At 41.6% G+C, this 19,333-nt stretch overlaps 1 protein-coding gene across 1 annotated transcript; it reads right to left on the bottom strand.

The window, feature by feature from the left end:
- Nucleotides 1-831: 831 nt before the first annotated feature.
- On the bottom strand, nucleotides 832-19,283 carry hapln4 (hyaluronan and proteoglycan link protein 4). The gene is made up of 5 exons (XM_036978014.1): nucleotides 19,058-19,283; nucleotides 11,081-11,201; nucleotides 9,447-9,809; nucleotides 5,222-5,524; nucleotides 832-2,944 (listed from the first exon to the last, which is right to left on the bottom strand). Exons 1-5 carry the CDS (start codon nucleotides 19,058-19,060, stop codon nucleotides 2,562-2,564), a joined length of 1,173 nt encoding a protein of 390 aa, XP_036833909.1. The 5' UTR covers nucleotides 19,061-19,283; the 3' UTR covers nucleotides 832-2,561.
- Between the last annotated feature and the right edge of the window lie 50 nt (nucleotides 19,284-19,333).

The raw sequence follows: 19,333 nt of genomic DNA, 5'->3' as shown, positions 1-19,333 counted from the left end.
TGACTCTGTACCGGTACCCCCTGTATATAGCCTCGCTAATGTTATTTTATTTCTGCTCTTTAATTCATTTAACACTCTCTTCTATTTCTTACTTTAAAAAAAACTGCATTGTTGGTTAAAACATTTCACTGTAAGTTCTACAGCTGTTGTATTCGGCGCATGTGACAAATACAATTTGATTTGATTTGATATGAAACTTCAAGTTTCACCCTTAAAATGTCATAATAATTCAGGAGTAAAATAAAGCAGACGGTCTCTTTTGCCTTCCATAAAATGAGTTATAACATTGTGTAGTTAAATATGAATAACTTAATCACCTCTGAGTTTAAGCATTTCAAGAACCAACACAAGATCAGCCAAGCATACTTCAATATTGAAATGTGGAATAGATAATGAATACCCCTGAAATATAAATGTCAATATGGCTCAGGGCTTTTCCTCTGTTAATTCCTTTTGTTTCTGTGCCGGTAGACTTATAATTCATAGCAGAGATTGATATGGCCGATAAACACTGTTCTAATGGTTATTTTTAAAAACACTCACAATATGTCTTCATGGCATTTGAATGTGTCTTTAACAAATGTTTCAACAAACATGGTTATGCTGTCGTGGATGTAGCTACAGCTCACTCAATCATTCCAATTTGCTTTATTCAAATGTATCACTTAGCAGAATGATTATGTCATGTTACTAGTTTGCCCTGAACTTGATTTGGGTTCGTTAAGACTGTTGCTATGGAAATGACATTGTCACTTTTGTTGTGTTGGCAGTGCACAAAGTGTTGCTCTCGAGTGCTACTCAGAAACAAACACTTCAAGATGACTGACACGGTCTCATTTCGTTTTGTTTATTAGGATATCACAGTAGAGATGATGAAAATGCAAAGACAGAATATCACAGAATCAGAATTTCTTAACAACAACGTCAAGATCTCATTTGTTACTTTTGTATCACAGCGTCAGCATATAGCCCTAACTATAGATACATTCATGCATCAAGATAATGATCAATACAGTTAAAATCGGGCTATTTCACAATTGAACAAAGAGTGTAATCGATAATTATGGCTGCATAGAAATATGAGGTAATTAAGCAGCTATTAAAGCAGATATTAAAGCAGCTATTAAAGCAGCTATTAAAGCAGCTATAACATAGTTATGTTAGTTCAGCTTCAGCCCCAGATACAGGTATAACATGCTTGCTATAGACTAACCATTTCGTCATAAAATATATCTAAGTGCAATATTCGCTACTATGTTTATTGAGCTCTGGTATGGCATGCCAGTACTTAGTTAGTTACTGAGGTAAATAATGTTTAATAATTGGCTCTACTCAAACATGGCAACTGCTCACTCGGCACAAACACCATTTCAATGTGTAGTTTTGATTTACATTTGGTTGAGTTGGCAACTAACGTGAAATAAACACAAAATCACACGTCATTGGATTTATGTTCAAAATTGGGTGAAAAAAATACAGAATTCCCTTACGTTGAGGACGTTTCCAAATCTAACCAGTTTTCACGTTGATTCAACGTCATTGCATTACATATTGTTGTTGAAATGACATGGAAACATAATTGATTAAACCAGTTTGTGCCCAGAGGCAGGCGACTGGGGGCGCAGTAAACTCAAAGGGCACCTCTGAGCAGTGTCCTGCCAGGACAGGCAAAGCTTGGGCATCATGCTGGCAACTGGCAACATTCACAGATGGACTGGCCACCCTTCATAGCCTGGTTCCTCTCTAGGTTTCTTCCTAGGTTTTGGCCTTTCTAGGGAGTTTTTCCTAGCCAATGTGCTTCTACACCTGCATTGCTTGCTGTTTGGGGTTTTAGGCTGGGTTTCTGTACAGCACTTTCTGTACAGCACTGATGTACGAAGGGCTATATAAATACATTTGATTTGATTTGATTGATCAGGCGTTAGTAGTCTGCTTTAAAGCTCATCATAATTCTCTGCTAATCAGGCCTCTGAGAGAGAGGATCTCTTAATGTGCTACATTCATTACACTCAGACAGACATAGTAAATTATCTCTGTCTTTCTGTCTCTGTCTGTACTGCACACTAATTAATATGACTCTCTCCGGCTGGCACTGCTTGAAGTCGAGTGCCTCTCGCAAAGGGCCTTTTTCTCTGCAAATGAAGCCACATTGAGACCAGAACACACTGTGGAGTCTGAGACCCCATCATGCTTGTGGCCTCTCTCCATGCCTCCAATAGACACATAGTCAACTATGGAGTTGTTTAATGAAAGGCTTTCCAATCTTGATGTGCCTGAGAAATTATGATCAGCTGCAGTTACTAGCTAAGCCTCTCTGAGACAGTGAAAGGCGCACGGAACGCTCTCAACAAACTTTCACCTCGTTTAACACCAGACAGGAGAAATCCTAGAGATAAAGATTCCGCACCTTATTGAACAAAGCAGTTGCTTTCCCTCGCTGGTGAATCCTGCAAATTAGCATGTGTTGTCAGTGATGTTTATCCATGTTGTTAAGTTAAAGCAATGGATGGAGCTATGTTGTACAGGCAGTGATCTTAACCCTCCTCTCAGTCTCTCTCTCTCTAGATGGTTCTGGTGGAGGTGGTGTTCATGGGGATGTCCTTGCTGCTCTTCCTTGGGCCCTGGGTCGACTTCACCACATCCCCATTAACACTCTCTTCATTCTTGCGGAAGCAGTAGACCCCGTAGAGGCGGAACTTCAGGTCAGGGAAGCCCAGGTGGCGGACTCCCGGTTGGGGCCCGCCGCAGCGGGTACGTGGGTTGACGATGGGGTAACGGATGCTTGCGTCCTCCAGCCAGCCAGCTTCACAGCGGTCCAGCAGCTGGATCTTCCAGGCAGCGTAGAGCTGGCCCGTCTTGGCCACCACGGAGCCATCACGAACGCACGCCTTCACTGCTTCAGAATAATTCACCTTCTTAAAGCGCTTCAGGAAATACACCTTACCTGGAGGAGAGAGGGGGGAGAGAAGTTTGTGTGTGTGTGTGTGTGTGTGTGTGTGTGTGTGTGTGTGTGTGTGTGTGTGTGTGTGTGTGTGTGTGTGTGTGTGTGTGTGTGTGTGTGTGGGGGAAGGAGGGAGGGAGGGAGGGAGGGAGGGAGGGAGGGAGGGAGGGAGGGAGGGAGGGAGGGAGGGAGGGAGGGAGGGAGGGAGGGAGGGAGGGAGGGAGGGTGAGAAAGATACATTTTCAGGGGTGTGAGGGAAAGAAAGAGAGAAGGAGATAGAGAGAGAACCACATGAGATAACAGCAGCATATACCCTTAGGGGAGAGATTATGAGTTCTCATAGACCAGAACAGTTTGATCCTTTGCCTGCAGAATGTGTTCCGAATCTCAAAAACCAAACATCCGTCTGGGCAGCCGCTCAAAATCGAGCAGCATGCAGCGGTGGTGGACAGTGCTCAGATTACTGTAAAATACTTACATTCTAATTTCATCTTGCTCTGGGAAGACTTCTCGCCAGAAGCATTTACAGTTATGAGATCATGATTGTAGAAAGTGTTAACTCTGAAATGAAGCCGAGTTAAGTTTTTACAGAGAGGAATGAACAAGCTAACCTAGAAAACATCGGGTCATTTTCTACCACAGAACGGCTGACAGCAGCCTTGTTTCCGTTTATTTATGTGGCTGCTGCCTGTTAGGGAGTAATATTGTCTTATAATTCCCCAAGGGATACTGGGTAAATATCTTCCAGCTGGTCAGTGCAACAGTATCACCCACCATCGCTCCTGAAGATAGCCCACATTTCAGGCCAGACTGTCTGTTGACTGTAATTAACTCACTGGGGAGGCAATGAAGAGACTGTTAGGTCTCCACTATGAAGTACCAGGTTAAAGTTCAACTATGGCTAGTGTGTTGTTCTCTTTTCTAGCTCAGATAGTCCTTTTTGCCAAGAGCTGAACTATTTTGCTTTAATGTTCAAGAAAGACTATCATTAGACGCTGTGGCGCTTTTAAGAGGGCAGAATCAAAACAGGGACTGACCCAAATCTGATGTCCTCGGGCTTAGGGGATCATGGTGCAGAAATCAGAGACATGCCCCTCTTCCCCCTGAGGACTCTCTGGCTGCATCGCAATACACCTCGCCTAGTCTCCTTACCAGTGGCGACCCATCATTCAGGGGAGGTGGGGCAGAGACCCATATTTTTAGCAAATTTTTTACAAATATATGATAATTCCATAAAATTCGGGGGAAATAATACATGTCACATATTAGTTTGCAAACAATGTTAAAAAAAACTCGGGTCTCTTTCTAGAGCTACGATCAACAAGATCATGATTCGACCTTGTTTTTTTCTGATTTCCAAGTTGTCTTGAAAGCACCATAAATCCAGAGAATGCCAGACTTTGATGACATATTTTGCCCACGAAGGACCGCCGTGCCACCTTCCTGTTCAAGTGAGCACAGCACAACAAGGTGAGTCCAAAAATGTATTGTATGTTGCTGCATAAATGATGTAATATGCCAGGGAGATATGCATACTGTAGCCAAGAAAGTAATACTAAGTGTATGTTGTGTAGTAAGCTGTTAGTCACTCACCCTAATAATTTGGTCTATTTACCCCTCTTAATTTCGCCTACTGTTCTGACTTGGTGGTGCACATGTAACCTATAACCTGTTTTAGAGAAATGTAATCGAATGTTGTAAGAGCTTTCATTGTCTGCTTATATGCCCCCTTTATTTAGCCTAAGGTTCTGACTTGGGGTACAGGGCTCGCTCATTAATGTCTTCATCAAAATTACGAATTGCCTCTTATCTGCTTGTCGTCCCCTTATGCCATAATTTGTACATCTCAATTATCATTAGAAACCACATTTGTTTAAGCAAGTCAGCCAGCGATGTTATTTTTCAAGGCAGTAAATGAGGCTGAAAGAACTGTTTCGTTGCCAGACAAGGCTCCGCTGATAGCCAGGTGTAGCAGTGGTAAGATGTTGGGTTAGCTTTATGTAGGCCCTAACAGTTTGTGGGCACCGTTTGTCACCGTTATAGTGCAATTCACGTATTGTTTAGTTTTATGTTGTGTAGTGGCTGTGCTGCATCCCACTTTGTTTTTTGTTTTTTTGCCACCAAGATTTACATGCTTCATCCACACAGACCTGAAAACACTGTATAGTCAGAGCAAAGGCAATATGGTAGAAAGATATCTGGGGAATCTACACGTCACCTATCAATGTTCACATATCTCATCTGTTCAAGGAAAGAAAGCCCACACATCCCCACACTCACCATTGAGGTTGGAGGTAAAACAGAAGGCATCATAGCGCTCATCCTCTTTGTGTCTGTAGCCGTAGTTGCGTACCCCTGCGGCGGTGTCCTTGCGGCCACACTGGTCCCGGGGGTGGGAGATGGGGTACTGGACGGAGCCGTCCTCCAGCCAGCCAGCGTTGCACCAGTCCAGTCCTTCCAACCAGGCCTTGTGGAGCTGGGCATGGGAGGCCAGGATGGCATCCTGCTCCTTACACACGTCCTCAGCCTGGTGGTAGTTGAGCTTGTAGCGCCCCACCCGGGGATAGTAGGGGAACACCACACCTGGAGGAAAGAGAGAGAGAGAGAAACTGAACTAGGAGTGCAAGCTAACATTTTGATTTTTTTAAAGATGGTCATAACATGGATTATTTATCTATTTTATTTTGAATTTCTGGACCCCTTTAGGTATAAAAATATATATTATTTGATAGAATATTGAATTTTCCCTTTACTACTATAGCCCATAGAAACACATTGAATAACACATTCATTAATGCAAAAAAAGACATAGGGAATTAGGTTTTGAAGTGTCTGTCCTATATCTAGGAGATATAGGATATATTTTAGTTTATTTTGACACATATTTAACCCCTTATTTTTGCCTGGCACAAAACTGCCTACATACTTTCATTCATTTGTTTGGCTTACCTTCACACGAGTACCGTGATCTTCAAACGAGAGTATGACTACCACAGAGTGGTCATATTCGTTTGTAAGCCAAACGATTTGGATGCTACAGACTTTTTGTGAGAAAACCCAATTTCGAAATGTCTCGTGGTCTGAAAAACACTGGTGTAGCTCGGCCACCTTCCACCGTAGATGCAGAAAGCCGACATACACTACCATTCAAATGTTTGGGGTCACTTAGAAATGTCCTTGTTTTTGAAAGAAAACGGCAGAAAGAAAAGGCAGATTTGATAGAATATCTACGTAGGCGTACAGAGGCCCATTATCAGCAACCATCGCTCCTGTGTTCCAATGGCACTTTGTGTTAGCTAATCCAAATATTTAATTTTCAAAGGCTAATTGATCATTAGAAAACCCTCTTGCAATTATGTTGCAACTGTTTTTCAGTTGTCAAGAAGCAATACATCTGGCCTTCTTTAGACCAGTTGAGTATCTGCAGCATCAGCATGTGTGGGTTCGATTACAGCCTCAAAATGGCCAGAAACAAAGAACTTTCTTCTGAAACTCGTCAGTCTATTCTTCTTCTGAGAAATGAAATCTATTCCATGCGAGAAATTGCTAAAAAACTGAAGATCTCGTACAACACTTTTTACTACTCCCTTCACAGAACTGCGCAAACTGGCTCTAACCAGAATAGAGGGGTGGGAGGCCCTGGTGCACAACTGAGCAAGAGGACAAGTACATTAGAGTGTCTAGTTTGGGAAACAGATGACTCACAAGTCCTCAACTGACAGCTTCATTAAATAGTACCCACAAAACACCAGTCTCAACGTCAACAGTGAAGAGGCGACTCCGTGATGCTGGCCTTCCAGGCAGAGTTGCAAAGAAAAAGCCATATCTCAGACTGGCCAATAAAAATAAAATATTAAGATGGGCAAAAGAACACAGACACTGGACAGAGGAAGATTTGGAAAAGGTGTTATGGAAAGACAAATCTAAGTTTGAGGTGTTCGGATCAAAAATAAAAAAAATTGTGATACTCAGAAAAAATGAAAAGATGCTTGAGTGCTTGACACCATCTGTCAAGCATGGTGGAGGCAATGTGATGGTCTGGGGGTGCTTTGGTGGTGGAAAAGTGGGAGATTTATACAGGGTAAAAGGGATCTCGAAGAAGGAAGGCTATTGTCACGCGCTGACCTTAGAGCCTTTTTACTTCTCTATTTGGTTAGGTCAGGGTGTGATTTGGGTGGGCATTCTAATTTGTCTATTTCTTTGTTGGCCGGGTATGGTTCCCAATCAGAGGCAGCTGTCTATCGTTGTCTCTGATTTGGGATCATACTTAGGCAGCACTTTTTCTCACCTTCAGTTGTGGGATCTTGTTTGTGTGTAGTTGCTTTCTGCACTGTATGTAGCGTTACGTTCATTTTGCATTTTGGTGTTTTTTGGTGTCATTTAAAATAAAACTATAATGTACGCCTACCACGCTGCACCTTGGTCTCCTTCTAACAACGGACGTAACAGCTATCACTCCATTTTGCAACGCCATGCCATACCCTGTGGACTGCGTTTAATTGGAGCCAATTTCCTCCTACAACAGGACAATGACCCAAAGCACAGCTCCAAACTATGCAATAACTATTTACGGAAGAAGCAGTCAGCTGGTATTCTGTCTATAATGGAGTGGCCAGCAGAGTCACCGGATCTCAACCCTATTGAGCTGTTGTGAGAGCAGCTTGACCGTATGGTACGTAGTGCCCATCAAGCCAATCCAACTTGCATGGTGTGAAATCTCTTCAGAATAGCAACAGATTACCTCAACTAGAATTTCAAAGGTCCACAAGGCTGTAATTGCTGCAAATGGAGGATTCTTTGACAAAAGCAAAGTTTGAAGGACACAATTATTATTTCAATTAGAAATCATTATTTATAACCTTGCCAATGTCTTGACTATATATTCTATTCATTTTGCTTCTCATTTCGTGTATGTTTTCATGGAAAACAAGGAGATTTCTAAGTGACCCCAAACTTTTGAACGGTAGTGTAGGTGGATTCAGTGGATTGAGACGCATGTCTCTAGCTTAAACCGATGGATTTTGATTATATTACTTAGGTTGACGGATGGGTGCATCAATAGTAGAGGTCGACCGATTTATCGGAATGGCTGATTAATTAGGGCCGATTTCAGGTATTTTTGGAATTAACATTAATTTATTTTAACTAGGGAAATTGTCACTTCTCTTGCATTCTGTGCAAGCAGTATCAGGGTATATGCTGCAGTTTGGGCTGCCTGGCTCGTTGCGAACTGTGTGAAGGTAATTTCTTCATAACAAAGACAGTAAATAATTTGCCAGAACTGTACATAATTATGACATAACATTAAAGGTTGTGCAATGTAACAGCAATATTTACTCTTAGGGATGCCACGCATTAGATAAAATACGGAGCGGTTCCATATTTCACTGAAAGAATAAACGTTAATTTATAGTTTCCGGATTTGACCATATTAATGACCTAAGGCTGGTATTTCTGTGTGTTATTATATTATAATTAAGTCTCTCATTCGATATTTGATAGAGCAGTCTGACAGAGAAGTGGTAGGCAGCAGCAGGCTCGTACACATTCATTCAAACAGCTCTTTCCTGCATTTGCCAGCAGCTCTTTGCTGTGCTTCAAGCATTGAGCTGTTTATGACTTCAAGCCTATCAACTCCCGAGATTAGGCTGGCAGTATAGTGCCTATAAGAACATCCAATAGTCAAAGGTATATGAAATACAAATGGTATGGAGAGAAATAGTCCTATAATTCCTATAATAACTACAACCTAAAACTTCTTACCTGGGAAAATTGAAAACTCATGTTAAAAGGAACCACCAGCTTTCATATGTTCTCATGTTCTGAGCAAAGAACTTAAACGTTAGCTTTTTTACATGGCAAATATTGCACTTTTACTTTCTTCTCCAACACTTTGTTTTTGCATTATTTAAACCAAATTAAACGTGTTTCATTATTTATTTGAGGCTAAATTGATTTTATTGATTATATTATATGAAGTTAAAATAAAAGTGTTCATTCAGTATTGCTGTAATTGTCATTATTACAAATATATATATATATATATATATATATATATATATATATATATATATATATATATATATATATATATATGTATATATATATATATGTATAATGTTTATATATAAACATTGGCCGATTAATCGGTATCTGCTTTTTTTGGTCCTCCAATAATCAGTATCGGTATCGAAAAATCATAATCGGTCGACCCCTAATCAATAGACTCTTAAGGATTAACATTACATGGGAATATATAATGTTTAGAATGAGTATGTGTGTGTGTGCTAACATTCTCTGGTCAGTCCAGTGTAGATAGAAACTGTCTCTGAGCCTGTTGGTAAGGAAGTGAGCAGCTCATGGCTGGGGTGTTCGGAAACCTGGTAAATAATGCTATGTAACTGTATGTCTAGAATTAGAACAATATTTAACATTCTAAAAGTTGGACCAACTCTCTAAATACATGGCTCTGAACCCATCTAACCCTTCAACCTTAACCTCTGACCTTCAAGATCGAGGTTGACGAATCCCGTATCGTCCTCCATGTCGTTGGTAACCTCACACTCGTAGCGTCCGTAGTCCTCCAAGGTGACATTGTGGATGATGACCGAGGCGTCCCCCGGTCCGTTTTTCTCCAGGGACACACGACCCCGATACGACCCAAACAACCTCTGCTGGAGGCCCAGTGCAACGAACACATCCTCAAACACCAGCGCGTCCGTCACCTTGGTCCACTTGATGCGGATGCGGTTGGGGTCGGAGCTCTCGGGTTCGTGGTGGTAGCGGCAGGGCAGGGTGATGGAGCCTCCCCGGTGGGTGATCACTTTACCGGGGGCGGTCTGAACGATCACTGCCCCGGTGTCATCCTCTGGACGCAGAGAGGGAATAGAGGAACAGGAATGGTCAGGACAAGCAAGGTTGTGGGGGACTTACAGTATGTTTATCAATGATCTGTTGCATCAGTACTTTACTTTTAAAAGGAGGATTTTCTCATAGTGTGATGATCTACAGTATATAGGGACATTATTATTGTTAAAGTTATGGGAACCAACCAAACTTTAGTTAGAAGGTTATGATGGTGAAAGTGTCACCTGAGAGACGTGTGTTTCATCATCAGCACCAGGTCCCAGCATGCCTTGTTCTGTGTCACTGGCACTGCCTATTACATCATAGTTATTTTGAGGCCAGCTGAATCCCCAAGGCCTAAGCTGTGTTTCATTCCGGAAAGTGTTTGACTCCCCACATCTACACCCGTGTTCACTCCACTTCGCAAATCTAATAGGACTGGAAATCAATATGACGAGTATGGGGAGCTATAACTTACACCTACCCAGTTGTCTCAGATTTGTGAGGGGTGGTGAATGAGAGTGGGTAGGAGACAACTTTATTTGAAATGGAATGTACAAGCAGCTCTGGTTTGCGTCATTGGCAGTCAGGCCATCTCCTAGGCTTTGTGACAGTGCTCTTCTCTGAGGGTTTCTGAGCAACACAGCTGACTGATTCTCATTCTAAGAGTCTGCTTATTGTGAACAGATCACAAAGCCTACAATTAGCCATGACAGCTGGTTATAATGACTGTGAGCTGGGAACTCTGCACTCTGACATTTTTGTAACCGACCGCTGAGCTTTGAGACCTGTTTGCAGAATACATTCAAACATAAATCTAGTTTGGGATTTCAGGCGTGAATAGAGATGTATCCAGGTGGAGGCATACTGTTTATAACATAATAATAACATTATAATTAAGGACAGGTGATGATAACAAGATGATATTGTAGCTGGTTGCCAGTACAGCATCAGCAAGTTTCCAATCAGGCTGAACACAGCTTCTTCGCAGCGTTGATAGAGACTTCTTCTAAGAGTCCAAATCAACAACATCTGCTTGACTATGAAGTGGATGGAATTTAGCAACATTTTACTGATAATATGACTCATACCTCATTCTACATGCAACAGAAACTCAAGTTTCTACAGTTGACTGCCAATAATCCTGGAGGAGAGATAAAGTTTGGCGACTCACATATTTTGAAACCCAGACAGCTGCTCTTTTATTCTCCCCTTGGAATGTAAAAAAAAAACATTCTCATTACAATGATGCAACATGTGTGGGATGGGGATAGAAAGAAGGAGAGATCTTACCGAGTACATGAACAACTTTCCTCCTTCCCTTCTCGGCATCGGTAGAGAGGGAGGTCGCATAGAGGCCAAAGATTAGGACCAAGCAGGTCACTGTCCCCAAGGACAGGGGCTGTGAGCAGAGCTGCAAGGGAGGCAGGGAAGGACCAATCAGTGAAGTTCCAGTTATTGAATATCCAATGGTGCTGCTAGCCATTCCTAAGCTCTAATATGGCTAGCCTATAAACAAATCAAATTAAAGTTTATTGGTTACGTACACAGTTTACCAATGTTAGAGCAGGTGCAGTGAAATGCTTACGTTACTGGCGCCTAACAATGGAGTATAATGTCAATCAAGAAATGTCGGAACTAAACTAATTAACAACCCAAATAGCAATGTAACAATAATCCAAATGAAATCTATACATACATCGGATGGATTTACACAAGATACGGTGCCTTCGGAAACTATTCAGACCCCTTGACTTTTTCCACGTTTTGTTACATTACAGCCTTATTCTAAAATGGATTCAATTAAACAAATTCCTGAGCAATCTACACACAATACCCCATAATGGCAAAGTGAAAAAAGACCCTTTGCTCTGAGACTCGAAATTGATCTCAGGTGCATCCTGTTTCCATAGATTATCCTTGAGATGTTCCACCAATTATGGTAAATTCAATTGATTGGGCAGGATTTCGAAAGGCATACACCTGTCTATATAAGGTCCCACAGTTGACAGTGCATGTCAGAGCTAAAAAACCAAGCCATGAGGTCGAAGGAATTGTCTGTAGAGGTCCAAGACAGGATTGTGTCCAGGCTGAGATCTGGAGAAGGGTACCAAAAAATGTGCTGCAGCATTGAAGATCCCCAAGAACACGATGGCCTCCAGGCGGTGTCAGAGGAAGGCCCTAAAAATTGTCAAAGACCCCAGTCACCCCAGTCATAGACTGTTCTCTCTACTAATGCATGGCAAGTGGTACCGGAGTGCCAAATCTAGGACAAAAGGGCTTCTCAACAGTTTTTACCTCCAAGCCATAAGACTCCTGAACAGGTAATCAAATGGCTACCCGGACTATTTGCATTGTGTGCCCCCCAACCCCTCTTTTACGCTGCTGCTACTCTCTGTTTATCATTTATGCATAGTCACTTTAACTATACATTCATGTACATAGTACCTCAATTGGCCCGACCAAGCAGTGCTCCCGCACATTGGCTAACCAGGTTATCTGCATTGTGTCCCGCCACCCACCACCCGCCAACCCTTCTTTTACGCTACTGCTACTCTCTGTTCATCATATATGCATAGTCACTTTAACCATATCTACAGGTACATACTACTTCAATCAGCCTGACTAACCGGTGTCTGTATGTAGCCTCGCTACTTTTATAGCCTTGCTACTGTATATAGCCTGTCTTTTAACTGTTGTTTTATTTTGTCACATCCTGACCATTAGAGAGTCCTTATTTTCTATGTTGGAGTAGGTCAGGGCGTGGGGTTTTCTAGTTATTATTTTCTATGTGGGGTTCTAGTTTAGTTTTTCTATGTTGGTGTTTAGTATGATTCCCAATTAGAGGCAGCTGGCTATCGTTGTCTCTAATTGGGGATATTTAAGTAGCATTTTTTTCCACCTGTGTTTTATGGGATATTGTTTTGAGTTAGTGCACGTAGCATCGCTGTAGTCACGGTTCGTTGTTAGTTTATTGTTTATTTGTTTTTGTCTTTGTTAAATTTCACTTTATTCATTAAATTATGTGTAACTCGACATCCACTGCGCCTTGGTCCGATATTCATTCTAACTTACCTATTGTTCACCCAATACCTATTTTGCACTATTGGTTAGAGCCTGTAAGTAAGCATTTCACTGTAAGGTCTACTACACCTGTTGTATTCGGCGCACGTGACAAACTTTGATTTAATTCTTAAATAGAAGAAGTTCGGAACCACTAAGAATCTTCCTAGAGCTGGCCGCCCAGCCAATCATGACAGCCCGCTTGGAGTTTTGCCAAAAGGCACCTAAAGACTCTCAGACCATAAGAAACAAGATTCTCTGGTCTGATGAAACCAAGATTGAACTCTTTGGCCTGAATGCCAAGTTTCACGTCTGGAGAAAACCTGGCATCATCCCTACGGTGACGCATGGTGGTGGTAGCATGCTGTGGGGATGTTTTTCAGTGGCAGGGACTGGGAGACTAGTCAGGATCGAGGCAAAGATGAAGGGAGCAAATTATAGAGATCCTTGATGAAAACCTGCTCCAGAGCGCTCAGGACCTCAGACTGTGGCAAAGGTTCACCATCCAACAGGACAATGGCCCTAAGCACAGTTGAGTGGCTTCAGGACAAGTCTCTGAATGTCCTTGTGTGGCCCAGCCAGAGCCTAAACTTGAACCCGATCAAACATCTCTGGAGAGACCTGAAAATAGCTGTGCAGCAACGCACTCCATCCAACCTGACAGAGCTTGAGAGGATCTGCAGAGAAGAATGGGAGAAACTCCCCAAATACAGGTGTGCCAAGCTTGTAGCGTCATACCCAAGAAGACTCAAGGCTGTAATTGCTGCCAAAGGTGCTTCAACAAAGTACTCAGTAAAAGGTCTGAATACTTATGTATACGTAATATTTCAGTTTTTTCTTTTTAATAAATTCGCAACAATTTCTAAATCATTATGGGTTATTGTGTGTAGATTGATGAGGGGGGAAACTATTTAATACAATTTTGAATACGGCTGTAACGTAACAAAATGTGGAAAAGGTCAAGGGGTCTGAATACTGTGGGGGAATAATCAGAATTAGTTGGGTAACATAGATAAGATGTTTTATTTTCATTATATGCTCGTGAGTTACTTCTCATCAGAATGTCTATTTTTGGATAATACTGTTGGCCGGTTGCAGTTATCTGTTCTCTGACATGGGGTAATTTACTTGGGCCGCAGAGAGGGGAGGGGTCAAGATTGTCTTCATATGTAAACATATCTTTTAAACCAATTATCTCTTGGCTCCACAATGTCTGTGTGCCAGTCACTGTGTCTCTGTGATCTTGTCCAGGAGGGGTGTATTTGATATATGCCTGTTGATATAGGTTTTGTTTTATAGGTCCTGAGAGCGAGATAAGAACATAGTTTAGGAGACAAAGCTGAACGATAATTTATAGCCAATGCTGTCTGGCTATGTGTGTCTTTGCTATAAAGGATCTCAGTTGCAACGTGTAAGGACTCTCAGAGAATTAATTGATAGACACTGAATTGATCTGAGAGTCACAGGGTTGTGATGGAGCTCATATAATTAAAGATGGACTTTATGATAACTCTGCCTTGTGTGTGGTTTGCTCATGATTTGGTAAATACAGGAAATTTCCACTACAATACTTTCCAAAGGCACTGTATACTAAAAATGATATGTACAGCAGTGTATTAGAGTGAGTTATGTCATTATTTCAGTATATAAATAAGTGCTGTATAAAAAGTGTATGTAAGTAAAATGCAATGTACATTAGTAGAAATATTAGAATACAGTATTTAAATACACAGTAAAAAAAAAAACATGACAGTCTAAAATATTTACAGCCATGGATAACAGCATTCAAGTATTTAAGAGTAGTGGTTGCTGCATTCCAATAAACAATATCACCATAGTCAAGAACTGGTAGGGAAATTGACCGTACAATCTGCATCCTACTGTTTAGGGAGAGGCATGATCTATTTCTACACTGAACAAAAATATAAATGGAACAAGATTCTACTCAGTTACAGTTCATAATCAGTCAATTGAAGTAAATGCATTAGGCACTAATCTATGGATTTCACATGACTGGTAATACAGATATACATCTTTTGGTCACAGATACCTTAAAAAAAAGTAGGGGCGTGGATCAGAACCAGTCGGTACACGTTGTCGTACACTTCAATCCAGTGCATCCCAAACATGCTCAATTGGTTTTGACATGTCTGGTGAGTATGCAGAACTGGGACATTTTCAGCTTCCAGGAATTGTGTACAGATCCATGCAACATGGGGCCATGCATTATCATGCTGAAACATGAGGTGATGGCGGCAGATGAATGGCACAACAATGGGCCTCAGGATCTCGTCACGGTGTCTCTGTGCATTCAAATTGCCATCAATAAAATGCAATTGTGTTCATTGTCCGTAGCTTATGCCTGCCCATGGAATAGACCCACCACCACGGGACACTCTGTTCACATCATTGACAATAGCAAACCGCCAGTTGGACTTATTGCTGATGTACATTCTTTAACATTAAATTCTCTGGCAACAGCTCAGGTGGACAATCCTGCAGTCAGCATGCCATTTGCACGCTCCCTCAAAACTTGAGACATCTGTAGAGTTGTGTTGTGTGACAAAACTGCCCCTTTTAGAGTGGCCTTTATTGTCCCCAGTACAAGGTGCACCTGTGTAATGATCATGCTGTTTAATCAGCTTCTTGATATGCCACACTTGTCCACTAGGTAGCCTAGCATTTAGAGTGTTGGACTAGTAACCGAAAGGTTGCAAGATCGAATCCCTGAGCTGACAAGGTAAAAATCTGTTGTTCTAATGTTCCTAGGCCATCATTGAAAATAAGAATTTGTTCTTAACTGACTTGCCTAGTTAAATAAAGGTCAAATAATTTTTGGGGGGGCAAAGCAGAATGTGCACAACATTTTACAGAAATAATATTTTTGTGCATATGGAACATTTCAGAGTGTTTATTTCAGCTCATGAAACATGTTGCTTTTATATTTTTGTTCAGTGTAAATATGTGTATATTAATAGACAGTATGTGAATAGAAAAGGTGTGTACAGCAGTAGTTATATAGGATGAGTCATGACTAGAATACAGTTGAAGTCGGAAGTTAACATAAACCTTAGCCAAATAAATTTAAACTCAGTTTTTCACAATTCCTGACAATTAATCCATGGTACAATTCCCTATTTTAGCTCAGTTAGCTCAGTCACCACTTTATTTTAAGAATGTGAAATGTCAGTATAATAGTAAAGAAAATGATTTATTTCAGGTTTTATTTCTTTCATCACATTCCCAGTGGGTCAGAAGTTTATATACACTCAATTAATTTTATCAGACAAGAAGACATTTCTCCACCAAATACAATATTTGTCTCTAGTCTCTAGTCTCTAGTCTTAGCGTTAGGCGTCCCGCAAGCGGGACCCCTGTCGACAACATCCGGTAAAATTGGAGGACCGCAATTCAAATAAATAATCATACATTATGGATACTAATTAAACAATTAGGTACATACAAGTGTCTTATATCGGTTAAAAGCTTACATTCTTGTTAATCTAACTGTATTGTCCGATTTACAATAGGCTTCACAGCGAATGCATGCCATGCGATTGTATGAGGAATGCGCCTCACATCAAAATATTTTTCAAACAGCACAGGTTTCATAAATTCACAAATAGCGATTAAATATTCACTTACTTTTTGAAAATCTTCCTCTGATTTGCAATCCAAAGGCTCCCAGCTACAACATTTAGTGTCGTTTTGTTAGATAAAATCCTTCTTTATATCCCAAAAAGTACATTTACATGTACAGTTGGCGCCATCGATTTGAGTAATCCTAAAAACTACACCTAAACTTTGCTTCAACAAGTCAAAATACATTTCTATTTATTCCTCAAGCACCCTAAAATGTAATTAAACTATACTATTTCTTAAGGAAAGAAGTATGTTCAATAGGAAAGCAAATTTACCGGAGTCGTACACTCAAACACGGATTTCCAAACTGGTGTCGTCATACTAAAACTCATATTTCTTATTCATTATTCAAGTTACAAGCCTGAAACCTTGAACAAAGAATGTTGACATCTAGTGGGAACCATAGGAATTGCAATCTGGGAGCTGGAATTGCACATGCCCCTATGCTTTCCATTGTAAGAGCATGAGCTCTCAAAAAAAACTATTCTGTTTGTTTTTTCTTTGGATTATCTCCTACCATATCAATTGTCTTATAGTCTCATACATTATTTTAACATTTCTACAAACTTCAACGTGTTTTCTATCCAATGGTACCAATTGTATGCATATCCTAGCTTCTGGGCCTAAGTAACAGGCAGTTGACTGGGCACGTCAGTCAGGCGGATATTGAGAAAAAAGGACACTAGCCTGAAGAAGGTGCAGGGTAGAGTACCGGGTGGAAGCCGGCTAGTGACAGTGTCTAAGGTTCAGGGCAGATGCCGGCTAGGGATGACTGTTTAACAGTCTGATGACCTGGATATAGAAGCTGTTTATCAGTCTCTCGGCCCCAGCTTTGATGCACCTGTACCGTCTCCGCCTTCTAGATGGTAGCGGTGTGAACAGGCCGTGGCTGTCGTTGATGATCTTCTTGGCCTTTCTGTGACACTGGGTGCTCTAGGTGTCCTGGAGGGCAGGCAGTGTGCCCCCAATGATGAGTTGGGCTGATCGCACCATCCTCTGGAGAGCCCTGCAGTTGCGGGCTGTGAAGTTTCCATACCAGGCGATCATACAGCCCGACAGAATGCTCTCAATGGTACATCTGTAGAAGTTTGTGAGGGTCTTAGGGTTGAAAATTAATTTATTCAGCCTCCTGAGGCGCTGTTGCGCCTTCTCCACCACGCTGTCGGTGTTAAGGGAGTCCAGGGACCATTTCAGGTCCTAAGTAATGTGCACGCCGAGGAACTTGAAGCTTTTGACCCTTTCCACTGCGGCCCCGTTGATGTGGATGATGGCTGTGCTCTATCTGCTGTCACCTGTAGTCCACCATCAGCTTCTTTGTTTTGTTGAAGTTGAGGGTGAAGTTATTTTCCTTGTGTAACAGTATAGACTTTACACCCGTCCCCTCGCCCCGACCTGGGCGCGAACCAGGGACACTCTGCACACTTCAACAGTCACCCTCGAAGCATCGTTACCCATCGCTCCACAAAAGCTACGGCCCTTGCAGAGCAAGGGGAACCACTACTTCAAGGTCTCAGCAAGTGACGTCACCGACTGAAACGCCACTAGCGTGCACCACCGCTAACTAGCTAGCCATTTCACATCGGTTACACTTACACCACTCTGCATGTTGCATGTTGTTTAGCAATGTGTGGCTCAGTTGTGTGTGGCTCAGTTGGTAGTGCATTGAGCTTGTAACACCAGGATTGTGGGATTGATTCCCATGGGGGACCAGTACAAAAATGTATACACTCACTACTGAAGGTCACTCTGGATAAGAGTTTATTGTAAATGTCATTACTATGACATCAGCTGCTACATCATGCAGTGGCAGGAGAGTGCAGTTTGTCGTGTGATAGCAACGAGGGAAAGGGGCCTGTAATGTTTGCTCCCTTGGCACCAGCCTATGTTAGAATTCCATGGGAAAGGGTGAGGCACTGTAGCTGCTCAATAAAGTTCTTCAGAAATGGTATCACACAGGAGGGGTGTATGTTGGATTAAAGTGCAACTGTAGTCTACACCTGTATGGAGACAACCCACTAAGCACAGATGTCAGTTTAGCATTTAGTTTTGATTTACGTTTGGTTGCGTTGTTAACTAACGTGAGTGAATTCAACCAATATGTCATCCTGTAATTGGATTTAGGTTAAAAGTTGATTGAAAAAAAAACCGAAATTATCTTATATGACTTTAATGAAATCCAATCCGTTTTCCCAAGGTTTTGCCCAGTGGGAATGTCAGAGCCCCGCCCCCATATGTTTAGATGTAAATATATATATATATATGTTAACACTAATAGCATTCATGTAATAAAGGGTTGTTATTGCAGCAAGTTCATTTACAGACACCCCTGCAATATTATAAATTTTAATTGCCTATAATAGGAACATGGACATATGCTGCTGACCACATTGTAAACAAATAACCTGACCACAATCCTTGATCCACTCATAATCTGCAATGTACTGCACTAGGCTACTGTAGCACATCTTTAAGGTTGTGCTACAGAAATCTCCCATGCAGTAAGAAAAAAGACTGCATGATGCCCAGACACAGAGCCAACCCATCCCGCCACATTAGAGGACTTACCATTATATCTTCAAGAATACTGTCTGTCTGAAGTTAGATAGACCGTATGTCGTTTGTTCCAGTTGGGCTGTTATGGATATGGTGCAATACTTGACTCATAACCCTCTATCCTGCAGTTAGCCTGCCGTGTCCTGTCGTATTGCTGTTTGATTTTGGCAGTGCAAGGGAACTGCTTACTCTGTGCAGGACTGGGCTAGTTGGGCTGTTCCGCAGTTCACACATTTTCAGCACAATGTGAATCACTATAAGAGCGCACCAGAATATGTAAATCAGCGA

Source organism: Oncorhynchus mykiss, chromosome 5 (genome assembly GCF_013265735.2).
Source record: "Oncorhynchus mykiss isolate Arlee chromosome 5, USDA_OmykA_1.1, whole genome shotgun sequence".
In the NCBI taxonomy this organism is placed as follows: Eukaryota; Metazoa; Chordata; class Actinopteri; order Salmoniformes; family Salmonidae; genus Oncorhynchus; species Oncorhynchus mykiss.
Note: the sequence above shows the minus strand (reverse complement) of the source record. Positions and strands in the feature narration are given on the sequence as shown.